At 41.1% G+C, this 16,588-nt stretch overlaps 1 protein-coding gene across 3 annotated transcripts in view; it reads right to left on the bottom strand.

The window, feature by feature from the left end:
• Positions 1–1,725: 1,725 nt before the first annotated feature.
• The window catches only part of TMTC3 (transmembrane O-mannosyltransferase targeting cadherins 3), a 46,511-nt gene continuing 31,648 nt past the window's right edge, over positions 1,726–16,588 (bottom strand). For all 3 annotated transcript variants that reach the window (XM_075209373.1, XM_075209371.1, XM_075209372.1), the window contains exons 12-14: positions 16,276–16,445; positions 11,358–11,584; positions 1,726–3,796 (exon numbers count right to left, since the gene is read on the bottom strand). In XM_075209373.1, coding sequence (XP_075065474.1) covers positions 2,955–3,796; positions 11,358–11,584; positions 16,276–16,445 — 1,239 coding nt within the window. In that variant the 3' untranslated portion in view covers positions 1,726–2,954. The remainder of the gene's footprint in view (positions 3,797–11,357; positions 11,585–16,275; positions 16,446–16,588) is intronic.

The raw sequence follows: 16,588 nt of genomic DNA, 5'->3' as shown, positions 1-16,588 counted from the left end.
TTGTTGAATTTCTCACGTATATATTTTGCTAATATTTCTGTCATTAGATACAGTAATGATCTGTTCCTTGAGTGGGTACAACAGAGTAGGTACGAGAACCTTTTACAGAGCTTACCCCCAATTCTGTTTGCTGCTCTTTTTTAACAGATGACTAAATGGAAAGAAAAAGCTTGTAATCAATTGGTGCTAGCTTACACGTAAAGAGGGTGAAACACATGGAAATAGGCCCTCACACATTAGAGTATTACTTTGTAATGCAAGTTTTATTTTAATCTAGTATCTATTGCTAAAGCAGAAGTTTGTATATTAAATATGTAAAACATGATTTACCCTGAGCACCAGTTTCCAATAAATTAACAAATTATTCACTTTACAAAAAGTGCTCAGAATTGCCACACTAAAACTGTCTTGGGCTTCCAGTGTAATTTTTAGACTTTCACCACAATAAGCCTTATGACCTTTTGTAAGGGAGCCATCTAGGCGAAATTATTTTCACAGAGATTAAAGAATCAACAAGTCATGAATACTGTATGCAAACAAATCTGCATAAAATTGTATAATGGGTATAATAGAGAGTATGCATACTTTGAAACATACTATAGTCAAATTAGAGTATGAAATAAATGTACTTTACATAAAAAGAATAAAAAAACATTAAAATGAAATACAAAAGTAAACTAAAAAGTAAATTAAAATTTAGCACTATGCATTGGTTTAACAATAATAAAAAAAGGTTCCAAGTATACCAGCAGAGTGCAAGTCAGTGCATTATAGTGCGCCTCACACAAGACTGATCACTATAGCAATTATATTAATGATTGCATCACCTTTATGACTGAAATATGCTATACATCCATTTTATACCATTACTTGGCTTAAAACACTGTGTGTGCGTGTGTGTAATATATAACATATACACACACACACACACACAAAATAATTGCATACATCATGCACAAATACTGTCACTTTATCTTGGGCAAGCAATCTCGATACCAATCCTTATCAATATTGCAGAACATCTCATGTTTATTAAAGAATTAAATAGAAATGGATTGTCATAAAAAAAATAGGTTTACATTTACAACACCACAAAGCTTCTTAATTTAGGTGAATTAGGTCAATCCCAGTAAATAGAATAAAACACCCCACCTCTTCACTGTAAATCATACTTGCCAACTCTCCCTGAAAGTCAGGGAGACTCCATGAAATAAGGGCGATCTCCCTCACTCCCTGAAGAGTCTGGCATTCTCCTTGATGCTGAGCAAGTACAAGATGTGGTTGGCTTCACCATCTGTGGCATAATGACACAGTTCAGAAATTGTGTATGATGTCCACGTATTGATGCCTATAAGATGGCCATTTTCACCGAGACCAAGATTTAATTCAAAGACTGACAGGTAAGACAACATGACTTCAGTAATGGAGACAGAAATGTAAAAGACACTTCAGTCTCTAGAGATTCATTAGCTGCATTTCTTTAAGCATAATTGCCTACTCTCCCGGAATGTCCGGAAGACTCCCGCAGAGCAGAGCAACCTCCCGGTTCTCATCCCCGAAATAGATAAGTGGCGGGGGCGGGACTTAACGATGCAAATATTGTGCCATCTTAGCCCCACCGCCTGCTGTAATTGGCCAAAATTGTGATAATCGTTTAGGGGCGGGCCAAAATGATGCAAATCATCAAGCCCCTCCCCCACACGCCCACCTCCCCCCAGGTCTCCCTGAAGCCAACAAGGAAAAGTTGGCAAGTATGCTGTAAACCAGAGCAAATATTTAAATAATACATACTGGGACTGTATTGTGTTAAAACCTGAAAATATGGCATTTAAAAATCGCACAACTTAAAAAAAATGCTCTAATATGTCAGTTTTACAGCCGAACATTCAAAACATAACCATATCCGTTTATTGGGGGGAAAATGTATTTAAAAAATTAATGTATTAACTACTGAAATACTGTAAAGCAGTTTTTTTAATGGAACATGATGACATACATGTTACTATAATGTGCTTCCTGGTAACATAATACAAAAACAATAAAGATATATGAACTTTGTTTCAAGTACATTTGACAACACAATATTCCTGAATCAGCTTTACAGAAGCCTGACATCACTACTCCATGTTATTAGGGACTAGAAGTGATTAAACCCTAGTTTCGCAAATTTGAAAGGTTTTTTTACTGTTCGAACAGGTTCAAGGCTATTCAACTCTTCAATGTTCATCTAACTAGTACAACAAATGCAGTCTGCATCGGATATTCCTTCACCAAACCACTAGTGAACAGCTGAAGATGAACCAGCATGGTTAGAGAGACAGGAGTAGGGACCCCAACTGCAATGCAAAAAAAAAAAAAATTCCATTTCCCTCCTCCCATTTTGTCTCTGCCCTGTCACATGAATAGACAGGTCACTGCCTCCCACAAAGATCAGTACATTCCTCACCTGAAATACTACACAATTCAGTACAATGAAATAATCAGATTGGCTAATAAACTGGGGATATCCTGGATGCACATGAGTTGAAGGAGATAATATTCATGTTCTGATGCTAGCCAAGCACCTAAACAAAAAAAATCTGAAAACATTTACCACAGAAATTCCTTCTTTACAATCAATATAACTGCTATGATGTAAAGGCTTGTTGTTTTTCATCTTGCACATCTCATATCTATTAGTAGCCGACAATATCAAAGAGGAACAAAACAAAACCACATTCACTAGTATAAAAAGTACATCATGCTTTGATTTTTGATAAAATAAAGGTGTTTAGAGTAGGCAAAATATCTTAAAATTTTGTTGAGATTCTGTTCAGTAGTGTTCGTTACCTACAAGGTTACTTATTTACTCAACTTGCTTTCATCTTTATCCAGATGTGCAGGGCTCTGGACTGAATAATACATGAAAAATAAAGTGTCACCACACCCCTTAAGTTTCAAAGATATTATTCAGATTATTCTCCACTTAGTATACGCTCTATTTCCTCTAAGCGCTTCAAAGCAGCAACTCTTTTATTTTCAATGTCTTTGATTTCTTTTGTTGATTTCTGCTTTAGTTCTTTGTCAGTATTTTGCTTTTGTTGACTGTTGGACTTTACTTGCTCTTTGTTTTTCCTTTTTGCTGTTGGACTTTTTTTTGGTATATCTTTTAATTTTTCAAACGAAGTTTTTTTTCCCCCTTTTTCAGCATTCTCCTGCCCTTGTTCTTCTGGCAGTGATGGAGCACCTGTTGTGGGGAGAGCAGTCTGCCCAGCACCAACAGCATTTAGGGCCATGATTTTACTGCGCACTATGCTGAGATGTCGTTGAATATATTCCTCATGAGGTGCTAGGGCTAGTGTTTCAACAAGGCATCTTTCAGCTCTCAAGAGATCTCGCTCCTCAAAATAAACCACACAAAGGTTATGCTTTCCTTGTACATTATTGGGATCCATTTCTAGAATTCTTTCAAAGCACTTCTTGGCTCCCTTAATGTCTTTCTTTTGATTCATAAGAATGTCACCTTTCAGTATAAGGCCTTTAATATGGTCTGGAAAGTACTGCAGCAACTCATCCAGTATTGGGAGGGCTTCCAGTTCCCTGGTAGTCTGAGAGTACAGGAGGGCAAGGTTGAAGAGGGCACTTCGGAAACCATGCTGTAACTGTATTGCTTTTTTCATCCACTTTTCAGCTTCCAAATCCTTTTTCTCATCCATGGCTAACATGCCCAAGTTAAAATACCCATTTGCATCATGCGGCTCTTCCTCGATATACATCAAAAGTCTTTTCTTGGCTTCTGGTCGCAATCTGGCATTGCCTTAAGCAAAAAACAAAAATGTTAAATATATTTAATAGTATATAAAATCAACATAGATCATAAACCACACCGTAAAGGTCATATGTAAGATAGTGTCAAAAAGCATGGTGCAACAACTGCGCCATCTGTGCCAACCTTTTTCCAACCTTAATCCAAAATATTATGACCATACAATTACTTCCTGGGCTGCAGTTTCTCAAAATGGAGAATCCTCTAAATTAATTATACAATCATATTTTGCTAATGATGATGTTCTTCTCAATCTTATGGAGATGGTAAAGTTGGTGGAAAGGGTGACAAACTGCAACAACTTGACTTTTAACATACACATTATGGAGACACAGCATTTAAGCAATTTGCATGTTGTGTGTGCCAGGAAAATGTGTTTAGTTACTACTTTCAATAGTCAGGTGAAAAGGCTATAAAAAAAGCTTGTGTGACAACACCGAGCTGATCTGGTAGATTAAAGGAATATTACATCAGGCACCAGCGGATATATGCATTGGTTTACAAACATACAAATTGCAGTTGTGACACTTTTGAACACACTGGTTTAAAAAGGTTTCAATTTATATTTTTGGACTGGGGCTGATGCAGAGTGGGAAGTCTGCCAGTATGCATATCGTATTTTGCGTGAAAAAGCTCTGAGCAAGCCCAGAAAGTGGGCGCACACATATGCGCCCATGCAGACTTGCATGATTCTGGTATTTGCATCTGTATGCGCCTGGAGAGACATGACGGGGAAGGGAAAGGGCATTTCAATGTCAGCTGAGGACAGTAATGGCGTGCGGCAAGCTGACGCAGACAGGAACGCAGACTGAGATACACTTTTTAAAGACGTATTATTTGCACCAGCCTGGGTAAATGAAGTTTTATTGCACCTACGACCTGTTTCTTTGAATGTGGGTGTAAGTACGCCTGATGTAAACCTGGCACATATCCTAGAGAGGCAGAGCTGGGTGGATCTTGAGATGCGTCAGACTCAACATATGGACTGAAATACGCTTTTTGTGTGCATTTTTGGGCCATAAATTACATCCAAGTTGTGTTCAAATCTACATATAGCCTCTGATAGTTACATCTCCAGCCACCAGAGGTCACGATTATTGTTGAACTTGCCCTTAGGTTTGCTCTTACCCAAGATTGCCAGTATTGCTTCAGATAAATCTATCTCGGATCCTGTTTGGGTCTATAAATAGGAATTGCCTGACTGAAGCCTTTGCCCGAGTAATCTTCTGATACAGTTTCTTGTTACTTTGGCTACTCACTGGACCATGTTTTTGTTTTTGCAGGGGGGGCCTCACATGACACACTGTTGCCTCTAGGGCATCAAAGCATGCAAATGCACAATTTAAAAAACAAAAAAAGTGTACCCTAAAGCATGAAGCACACATTTCTGAGAGAGTCAAAAACATTTATGCTGCATCACGTACTTGTGTAACCTGGTGATTATATTATAAATCAATTTTCAAAATTGTAAAAAAGAGGATTTTTACTTACCGTAAAATCTATTTCTCTTTCTCCACTGGGGGACACTGCAAGACATTGGGGTATAGTAGTGGGATTGGGAGTTTAGGCACTAAAAACGCTATGATTTTTTACTCCCTTCCTCTGCTATGCCCCTCCTCTCTCCTAGATACCTCAGTTTTGACTAACCAAGTGTACTATAAGGAGCTGCCCAAAGGGCAGAAGATTGTAAATCAAAAACATTCATAATCAGATCGTTTACAGAGCAAGGGAGGGAGCGCAGTGTCCCCCAGTGGAGAAAGAGATAGATTTTACGGTAAGTAAAAATCCTCTTTTCTCGCTCCTACCACTGGGGGACACTGCCAGACATTGGGGACATACCAAAGCAGCCTCTATGGGAGGGAATGCTCTGGAGCAGCTGCACGCAATACTTTCCCGCCAAAGCTCGCATCAGAAGATGCGAAAGCCTGCAATCTGTAAAACTTTACAAAAGTATGAACAGACGTCCAAGTGGCCGCTTTGCACAGTTGTTCAGCTGAAGCACCATGGCACGCCGCCCAGGACGCACCAACAGCCCTGGTCGAGTGAGCCCTAAGAGTCTGAGGAACTGGCCGAGATGCTCGGACATAAGCCAGACAAATCGTGGAAGTGATCCACCGAGCAATAGTCTGTTTTGACGCCGGCCAACCACGCTTCTTAACGTTGTATAAAACAAACAGATCCTTTGTTTTATGAATTGAGGCTGTGCGGTCCACATAGCACCGGAGAGCCCTAACCACATCCAGCAGATGAAGATCGTAATCAACAGAGTCAGTTGAAGATAAATCCGGACGAAATGGCGGAACCACAATCTCCTGGCTGAGATGGAACCTAGACACTACCTTTGGAACAAAGGAAGGTTTAGTACGTAACACCGCTCTCTCTTCATGAAACGCCAGAAATGGAGAGCTACAACAGAGCGCTGCCAATTCTGACACTCTCCTAGCTAAAGATATAGCTAGAAGAAACACAGTCTTCAAAGACAGATGGTGTAACTCTGCGGTCTGAATGGGTTCAAATGGAGGAAGACAAAGAGCCCTCAGCACTAAATTCAAGTCCCAAGGTTCTACTGGATGACAAAATGGGGGTTGAATATGAAGGACCCCTTGTAAAAAAGGTCTGAACCTCACTCAGAGAGACGCCAATTTTCGCTGAAAATAAAAATAAATTGACAGCGCAGACACCTGAACTTTAAGGGAACCCAGTCTAAGTCCCTTATCCAGGGCCTCCTGCAAAAAAGACAACAGTCTAGACAGACTAAACCTAGGCGTATGGAAACCTTTGGATTCACACTAGAGGATATAAATCTTCCAGACCCTATGATAAATAGCTGAGGAAGATCACTTTCTTGCCCTAATCATGGTGGCAATAACCCGTGACGAAAAACCCTTAGCCTTGAGCACTAAGGATTCATTCAGTAGCCACGCCGTCAAAGCCAGCCGATCTAATTCGAAATAGTGAAGGGGACCTTGAACTAGCAGGTCTGCACGCATGGGCAGACGAAACGGCTGATCTACTGACATTCCTAGGATGTCTGAGAACCACGCCCTGCGAGGCCAATGAGGAGCTACTAAGATTGCTTGAACGCGTTCTCTTTTCAGCTTTTTCATAACGCGAGACAGCATCGGAAACGGTGGAAACAGATACACCAGCCTGAAGCGCCACGGAATCGCCATGGCGCCTGCTGCGTATGCTCGAGGGTTCCGGGACTTTGCACAATACCGAGGGACCTGACAATTCAGTCTGGAAGCCATGAGGTCTATTTCTGGTAGACCCCATCTCTGGACTCGAAGAGCGACGACCTCTTTGCACAGGGACCACTCTCCCGGATGAACTTTCTCCCTGCTGTGGAAATCGGCTTCCCAGTTGTCCACTCCCGGGATATATACAGCCGAAATCTGGGGTACATGATGTTCCGCCCAGATTAGAATCCTGACAGCCTCTTGCATGACTGCCTTGCTGCGAGTTCCTCCTTGATGATTTAAATAAGCCACGGCTGTGGCATTGTCTGACTATCTGTAGGTGTTTTCCTTTCAGAAACCCCATAGCTTTTAACAGAGTCTTGTGAACTGCTCTCAGCTCCAATACGTTTATGGGAAGAGCTGACTCCTGGGGAGACCAGAGTCCCTGAAACCTTAACGGTCCCGTGACTCCTCCCCAACCCGAGAGACTTGCGTCCGTGGTGACTAAGGTCCAGGGGCCCGATCTGAGGGTCTGACCTTTGCTCAGATTGCTTGTGGAGATCCACCATGCTAATGACAGTCAAGTTAACTGAGACAGGCGGATGAACTGCCTGTCCAACTGTTCTTGTGACCCCGACCATTTCCGGAGAATCACTAACTGAAGAGGTCGGGAATGGAATTGGGCAAACGGAACCGCCTCGTACACCGACACCATGGTCCCTAGAAGTTTCATGCAGGAGAGCATGGACACTCGAGGACGATCCAATAATACTCTGGTTCTCCGCTGGAGGGCTATGATCATTTCCTGAGGAAGGAACACCCTCTGAACCATAGTGTCGAACACCAATCCCAGAAAGCGCATGCGCCGAGAGCCGATTTTGGCACATTCAGAATCCACCCATGGTCCTCCAAGAACTCCATTGTGGTCTGAACTTGGCGAGATAAAATCTCTGCAGACCTTGCCTTTAAGAGAAGGTCGTCTAGATACGGAATTATCGTGACTCCCCTTCTTCTCAGAGCACTTGCCATAATGGCCATGATTTTGGTGAATACTCCAGGAGCGGAGGCCAGACCAAAAGGGAGGGCTCTGAATTGAAAATAATCGGAACTCATCGCAAACCTCAGGAACCGATGCTGTTCCCAGATGGGAACGTTTAAATATCCATCTTTTATATCGATGGAAGCTAGAAACTCTCCCTATTCCATCCCTGCAATGACTGTCCGTAGAGACTCCATTTTGAATCTCTGGACTACCACTTGCTTGTTCAAGGACCTGAGGTTCAGTATGGGGCGGAATGTTCTGTCCGGTTCCGGAACCAAGAAGAGATTGGAGTAGAACCCCTGACCCCTTTCGGGCCCCGGCACCACCACTCGCGCACCCTGAAGCTTCGCCACTGCCTCCAGCAGGGCCCGACTTCTGAGAGGACAAGCGGGTACCGGTGAGGAAAGGAACCCTGTTGGTGGAGACTGGAAGTCTAGAACATAACCCCTCGACACCACTCCTCGAATCCAAGCATCTGACGTGACTGACCACCACTGACGCTTGAAGAGAAGAAGCCGTGCCCCCACCCGTGGGAGCCAAGGAGTCATGCTGCAGGTTTTTCAATGGGGCGCGACGTTCCCCGTCTGGGAACGCCCCTACCTCTGCCGCCACCTCCTCTGGAAACGGCCGGCTGACCCCTTGGTGGGCCGCCACGGCTCTGAGAGAAGGAGCGAAAGGACCGAAAACGAGCTTGACGCGGTTTACGAGAGCCCATGGGAAGAATATTACTCTTACCTCCTGTGGCTACCTCAATCACTTTCTCAAGCTCCGGCCCAAACATAGTGACTCCATCAAACGGCAGGATTTCCTCTTAGACTCAGCATCCGTCGTCCACGAGCGTAACCATAGGGAACGTCATGACGCCATAATAAAGCCGCCAATTCTGGCATTGACTGCTACTGCGTCCATGGATGCCTGTCCCATATAATCCGCCGTCTCCTGAACGTACTCAGCGAGAACCAGGAGTTCAGGTAGCGAAGCTTTACTCTGGATAGCCGAGATCAACTGTTCTGCCCATATCTGCACCGCCTTATTTGCCCATGCAATTGCCATAGTGGGCCTAAACAAGCTACCGGAAGCAACATATGCGGACCGGAGAGCAATGTCACACTTTTTGTCAGTGTGGTCTTTGAGAGATACTCTCTCTTGGGTAGGAATGGCAGAGGAAGTGGACAACCTGATAATCGGTCTGTCCATCTTAGGAGACGCCTCCCATTTAATACAATACTCTGCTGAAAGCGGGTAAAAACTCTTAAATCTACCCGGCATAACGAACTGTTTACCTGGATTTAACCAAGCGTCCGTCACAATCTGCACCATCTCTGATGACAGTGGAAAAGACATAACCTGAGATTTAGTCCTTTTGAAAATGGAGAAACCTGAGGGAGCCGAGGGTGTAGGGTCAGCAAAACCATGGCTATGCCTAATACCTAACACCAGACTTTCAATATTACCCACCAAGGTAGTCATAATACTCAGTGAGTCTTCAAGTCTACATCCCCATCCTCATCTGATGGGATATCTAAGCCTGGGCTACGACCTTGGTTTACACCCAGTGAAGCCCTTTTGGCTCTGTGGGAGACCGCAAGTATATAATCATCACTCTGAGTCAGAGAACTCTGTGAGGATGTGCCTGCAATTTCTGTGTGGTCACTTCCCCTTGCTACATGTGTGGAGCGCTGCCCTGCAGTGAGAGATACCTGAGAGTCTGTAACTACATTCTGACGTATCTCCGCAGCCTGTAACATCACCGTAGTAAACTTCTCCATGGTTGCAGCAAAGAATTTAAACCAAGGCGGCTCTACCATGGCTACCGGTGTCTGAGCTGGGGCGGGACGCTCCTGAGATCCGGCCTCACAAGCAGCGCAAAGGGCACCTTTGTCATGCTGTCCTTTTGTAAGTTTTACTTTACACATGGCACAAGTAAAATACAATGCAGACCTTCCAGAGGATCCCCTGTCAGAGGACTCTTTGTTAGACATTACTGGTTAAATACAGTAAAAACTGATAACTGAACAGATAAAATGATTGTCTAAATAGTTAATGTCAGAATACAGCAATATACAATTTGTAGCCAGATCTATATACCCGGGTACAAATCAGCCCCAAAGTAACTTTTAACCTCTCCCGCTAGGCAGATCAACCATGAATGTTTAAAATGTTTTTGTACACAAACACAGGATTTAACGATACCAGTCACAGAAGAGGTAAATGAGAGGAGAGAAGCGACATGCAGCTGCTCGGTATGAGCTTAAGATGGCGACTCCACTGTGCAGGATCCTGAGAAGTGCGGGAAACGAAGGTCCTCCTCCAGCTCCGCCATCATCAAAAAAATGTCTGCTCCTCTCTACGTTACCAAACAGCTCATCTATAATATGGCTGTCGGTAACCTCTCCACAACATGCTTGTTACAGTGCCCAGGAGCGTGTGTGATGTCTGCTCTCCTCATGCAGCGCCGCTCTCCTAATAGAGGGAGCGCTAACGGACCCCCGCTGCTCGTTGTCAGGGGAGGTGGGGGTATGGAGGAGGGGGCTTGCCGGCTAGTGCATCGGCGGGGAGATGGATCCTGGATCTCCCCCGCGCGACCTATCTCTGTGGCCCGCTGAAGAGGACTACCTCCGTGGGCACCTAAAGCCCTAATGGCGCTATCACTCATCTAAAAGCTTGCTTCTAGGGGATGAACTGCCGGCAAGACAAGTGAAAGGAAGACCCGCTGGGCATCAGCCACTTCTTACCTTGCCCGGGGATCAGGGTGAAGGAAGCCCAGGACTATTCACCCTCTCTGGGACTTAGGATCGATCGCCGCGAAGCACCACTGAGAAAAAAATAAAATAAAAACGAGACAAACTATCACTAAGAAAGTATAGGCAGGAGCCTATACCAAACTGGCCTAACTCCTAAGGCACTAAAAAAAAACCTGAGGTATCTAGGAGAGGAGGGGCATAGCAGAGGAGGGGAGTAAAAATCATAGAGTTTTTAGTGCCTAAACTCCCAATCCCACTACTATACCCCAATGTCTGGCAGTGTCCCCCAGTGGTAGGAGAGAGGAAGGATACTAGGTTGTGTTATCAATATATGGTCTACACAGAAGATTGTGTAAAAATCATCCTCATTGCTTTGCTTTTCAAATCTTAAAATCAGTCACTTTTTTGTTTATCAAGTGATGTTAGAAAACATCTCTGGATGTGGTTTACATCATTGTCACTAGTCTTGGCACTTCATATTTAGAGACAATACCATTAGAAGAACTTGAATTTTTACTCTGCATAATTAAACCAGAATAGCCCACCCCTTAAAGTTTATTTTTTAAATAAGAGAGTAGAAACCATACCAGATTCCTGCATGAGTAGAGCGGAGTTGAATAGTGCAAGCTTATGTCTGCGATTTAATTCGAGAGCTTGATTGAAGTTTTTCAAGGCTTCATTTGGATCCTTAAGTTCAATGTAAACAATTGCAAGGTTGTACCATAAATCTGCATTCATTCCATCAAGTTCCAACGCTCTGGTGTAAGCCTCTTTAGCTTCTAAAGGTTTATTCATTTTTAAGAGCAATTCTCCCCTGAAAAAAAGCCACAAGTTCAAATTACCTGCAAACACTCAATTCACAAAGGTCGATGAAGAAAATGGCTTGACATTTTTATATTTGCCACAATATGTCAAGCATGATCTAAGACCATGTTATTTAACCAGACTTCAAAAGTGACTTGGGATTTTAATTAAAAAAAAAAAAAAAAAAAAAAAATTAAGGGTAAACATTTTATTTTCAAAGTGGTTTCGTTTTTACTTAAATAAGAAGTATATAAAGCCATATTCTTATGTGTGCTTTAACAGAATAAAAATAGATAAACTAGCTCTGGCGGCGTCCACAGCATTGGTATCATGTAAAATGAGCAAGTTCTTAATAAATCAACTGTACATACTGGTCAAAGTGTAATTAAGTTTGTAAAAGGAAATTGTGTTATGTAATTTTAGGCTTTTAATACAAAATTCATCTCAATAATTTGTCAACTTGGAATCATCAAAACTTTACATCAATTACCAACCACTACACATTACAATAAATTATTCAATCTAGAGCAACAGTGTTACAAGTGCGATGAGGTAAACTTTATATTTACTGTGGTTTCCATATTTACGAAATGTAAATTGTAAAAGTTTAAAACAAAATGTGTGGAGCCTGTTAAAAACATAAAAAGGGATCGTAAATAATTACAGAAAGTAAAATAGCAAAGATGAATATGGGTGTCTTAAGACATAGTTCAGCACCGTATAAAAGCTTTAAGCACATTAATCCTGAGTAGTAAAGTAACCGTGTCACTTCTTTTAATTTCTCCCTGTTTTGGCAACAACAGAGCAGAAAGAAAGAATAATTATTGATGTAGCATGGTGGGACAGTGATAAGCATTGCTACTTCTCACACTGAGGCCTTGGGTTTCATTTTGTCACTGCAGGCTATCTGTATTAGTATTTGTATATATGCTCTGGTTTCCTTCCATGGTCAAAGACATACTGGTATGTTAACGGACTTGAAGTCAGGTAATTTAACCCTATATTTTCAAAGTAAAATGCGAAAAACCATGCTAGGTTTCAGGGAACAAATCAGTAATCCCTTTATCAATTGTTGTGGGGTTACACACCCATCATAAGTTGTTGAGCCTCTGTAGTCCTTTTTTTTGTCTGGAGATTGAGTTCCAGTGGCAGCCTGGAAAAGCGTGAATGTTTTGGGTACAAGAAGAGCAGGTTAACATACAGTGTTCACGCTAAGAGGAAAAGAGGACCTCTGCACAGATTCCTTACTATTGTTATTAGGGATGTGCACCGGCCACTTTTGGTGTCTCGTGTTTTGTGTTTTGGATTTGCTTGAGGTTTTGAGTTCGGATTTGTTTCGCAAAACACCTGACGAAAGGTTTTGGTTCGGATTTAAGGTTTTGGATTTATTTTGAAAAAACACAGCACAGCACGAGATATAGCAGGACAGAGGACCACCTAACACAACCTCCCTCTACCCTGATCAATGCTCGAATGAAGATGGCGGCGGCTAGCGGGGAATTTATAGAAAACGAGTATCGCGAGAAACGAGTATCGCAAGATCCGACAGCGGGATTATGACTCAGAGCCTCGGTTTCAGTTTTGCAATTGGCAGGAATACCCGGATCTGTCTCGGATCGGCAACGTTCGGGTGGGCTCGGATTTCAGATATCCGAGCCCGCTCATCTCTAATTGTTATAAGGAGTAATATGATGTAATAAATAGTCTGCTAAACTTGAATTATCCAGTTTATATTTTTCTCTAATAGTGTGTATAATTTCTTCCCTGGTCATTCACATGAGCAGAGAGTGCATCCCCTAGAGAATGAAGCCATATATTTATCAAAAAGAAGAAGGAAAAATGTTCTCTAATAACTCCTCTACTCTTAATTGTAATAAGTTAATAAAAAAATAAACTTTTATTAATTAGTTAAAAACCCCAAAACATTCCTATACAATTGCTTACATTGGCTAGTGGGCAGATGTACAAGTGTTAATTTTGTGTGCACCCATCCATTCTTATTATGTCAGGTAAGCGAGTATATGCAGACACCTCAGGAGTTGTTAATGTATGATGGGACAAAGACATTTAATCCTAACATGCATATCAAACCTCAATAATCTTTCACCACTGGCAAACCTTGATTTTCCTCTGTATGTACAGCACCATACCAAAGCTCACCACTCATTGGAGTGGAAATAAATTAGTAATATAAATTTCTCTCCACTTTAGAAAGATATACCTCGAACTAGGAGTTTTAAAGTAAGCATAACTATTCCTGAGAATCAGTTCTTGTTAAATGTATAGTTAAAACATTCCTTTTCCCATGCTTTCATAATGACTAAATTGTTTTCAAGCAGGTTTTATAAATAAAAGAAATTGTGTGTGTGTGTGTGTGTGGGGGGGGGGATGTATTGATATTGAGAGCAACAGATAATAAAACACCAAGTAACAAATATGAGGAACTGACCAGCGCTCCGATATACCTTGAGATCTGGGTGTGCAATCGAATAAATTATACACAAACGTCTAAGGTAAAATACATGTGTACTACTTGTAACCCATAGGTCATATAGTCCTCAATGGGCAGATATACTACTCATAGTCCTCAAACAATATATATATAAATCCGGCGGACAAAGGTATAAAACATGAGCAGTATAAACTACATATGACCCATAAACAATGGAGTTCTCACACAATATGGGACAATAGATGTGAAACAGTACTTATCTGGTAAAATGTCCTCAAATGTACGATCAAATAATCCAACGGTGGAGTGTGAGATGATCGCCGCTATATCAATAACTGGGTGGGTAAAAAGCTTCTCCGTATAACGCAACTCTCAAAACTCGAAAACACTGCCCAGAATGCCTCACGGTGACGTTATTCCCTCTACCTCCTATACTCAGGCGTCTCGGGAAATGGCCACTCCTAATGGTAATCGGCTCCCTCTCATAGGTTCACGGCTCTGATCGTGTGTAAAAGGGTTAGGAAAGAAGAGAACACACAGTGCCTTATCTTCAGATAAAAAGATTTTCGTTTATTAAAATATAAAATGGACTCGTACCTGGTGAGCAGTTTCAAGCGCATATAATACATAAAGCTCTTCCCGGGTCAGGCTAAATGGATCAACATGCAGCAACCGAATACAGGAAAACAGTCCAATGATAACATGTAAAAGTAAAAAGTGTAAGTGTGTACATTTATACCCACTATCTTGAGAAAGGCTAGGAGTGAGCCGAAACGCGTTAATGGTATCAGTGGGAACTTTTACATGTTATCATTGGACTGTTTTCCTGAAATTCGGTTGCTTTTTACCAGATAATAAGTACTGTTTCACATCTATTGCCCCATATTGTGTGAACTCCATTGTTTATGGGTCGTGTGTGTGTGTGTGTGTATAAATAAATATGTCCGCCTGGATGAGGACTATGAGTACTATATCTGTCCATTGAGGACTACATGACTTATGGGTTTCAAGTAGTACACAATGTATTTTACCGTACACGTTTGTGTATAATTTATTCGATTGACACACCAAGATCTCTATATATATATTTTTGCCCATAGGTAGCTACCAGCAGCTCTAAAGTGGAGATCCATATATTGATTCTTTTTACCTTTTTAATAATAAAACAACAACTGTTTTCTCTTGAAATGAGTATTCTTGTTTTGTGTTGAAAACAAAATTGCATTTCCTATTAGTCAAACTGAAATGCAAAACACACAGTTAGTTTTCTAACAAATATCTTTACTAATCAGATGTGTAGACTTTGTGAACCTTATATTAATAGCCCGTGTGTCCGTTATTGGTGACCTTATAAATCTTTTGTGGAGTCTCTCCCCAGGCCATGTACAGGATGATACGCTGAAGTCACAAAGTAAGAAATCCTAGCCCTAATCTCAAATATCCCTGGAGTTACTATGTCCCATGTTACATTTGCAGGGCTTGGTGGAAAATCTAACCTCTGAGTGCAGACCATATACTCAGACACTTCACATTTTGTTGTATTAATCTATTTCTGAATTTGTCTCCAAGAAACCAATTTACATTTTGGGTTTACTAGACAGCTTTATAACCAATTATACCACAAGTTTAACTCCATGTAGCCGTTCACCTTTACTGGACTGAAATACCAATTATAGTTCAGCTTGTTTTTCTATATGTTTTTATATTTTTTATGCTCATATAATAATGATATATAGAGAATATTAGGTACCTTTTCTATCAAATACCTGATGCTATATTTGTGTTGATGCATGCAAAACAGATTTAATTGTTTCTATAACCCTTGTTAAATTCTTCAGAAAAAGTCTGGCCCCATGGATTTATCAATATTTAGCGGAAATACACAGTATGTGTAGCTATCTGTGTCTACTTATGTTCACTACAACAATGAATGAGTCAAATATTACACGCAGAACACGAATTACAGTTTATGTGCAAAGTTCTTAGTATTGTCTTGGGGTTTTCCAATCTATACTATAAATCTGCTATTAGCTTGAAAGGCCAGATACATATTATACAATTCAACAATAGTCTATGGAAAGCTGCAAGGACTGTTATCCAAATAAAATGAATCATTTCTAGTTATTTTGTATCAATGGAATGTATAAAATGCACACAAAAAAGACTTCAGAACACAATTTGGAAAAACTTGTTATTTTTGGCTACAGAACAAGATCTCTCTCCCTTGTGTAATGGATTAAGTGCCTTACCTGCTAATATAAGCTTGCTTAAAATCTGGCCTCATACTTATTGCTTGTCTGTATAACTGATCAGCTTCTTCAAGTCGAGACTCATTTGCTCGGATCAAGTTTGCAAGATTTATGTATACATTCAGGTGATTAGGGGCAACACGAGCAGCATACTTCTTTCCTGGAATTACCTAAAAATTAATATATTTAATTACAAATTAAAATAATACATAAGGAAATGTGTTCTTAAACATTTTTTTAAAATCTGTTAAAAAAATAAATAATAATCTCCCTAAGTACGCCGGTCCATAAACAGACATACTAGTGAGACTGC

This window comes from Mixophyes fleayi, chromosome 4 (genome assembly GCF_038048845.1).
Source record: "Mixophyes fleayi isolate aMixFle1 chromosome 4, aMixFle1.hap1, whole genome shotgun sequence".
NCBI classification, from domain to species: Eukaryota; Metazoa; Chordata; class Amphibia; order Anura; family Limnodynastidae; genus Mixophyes; species Mixophyes fleayi.
The sequence above is the reverse complement of the archived record's forward strand: the minus strand, read 5'-3'. Positions and strand labels throughout refer to the sequence as shown.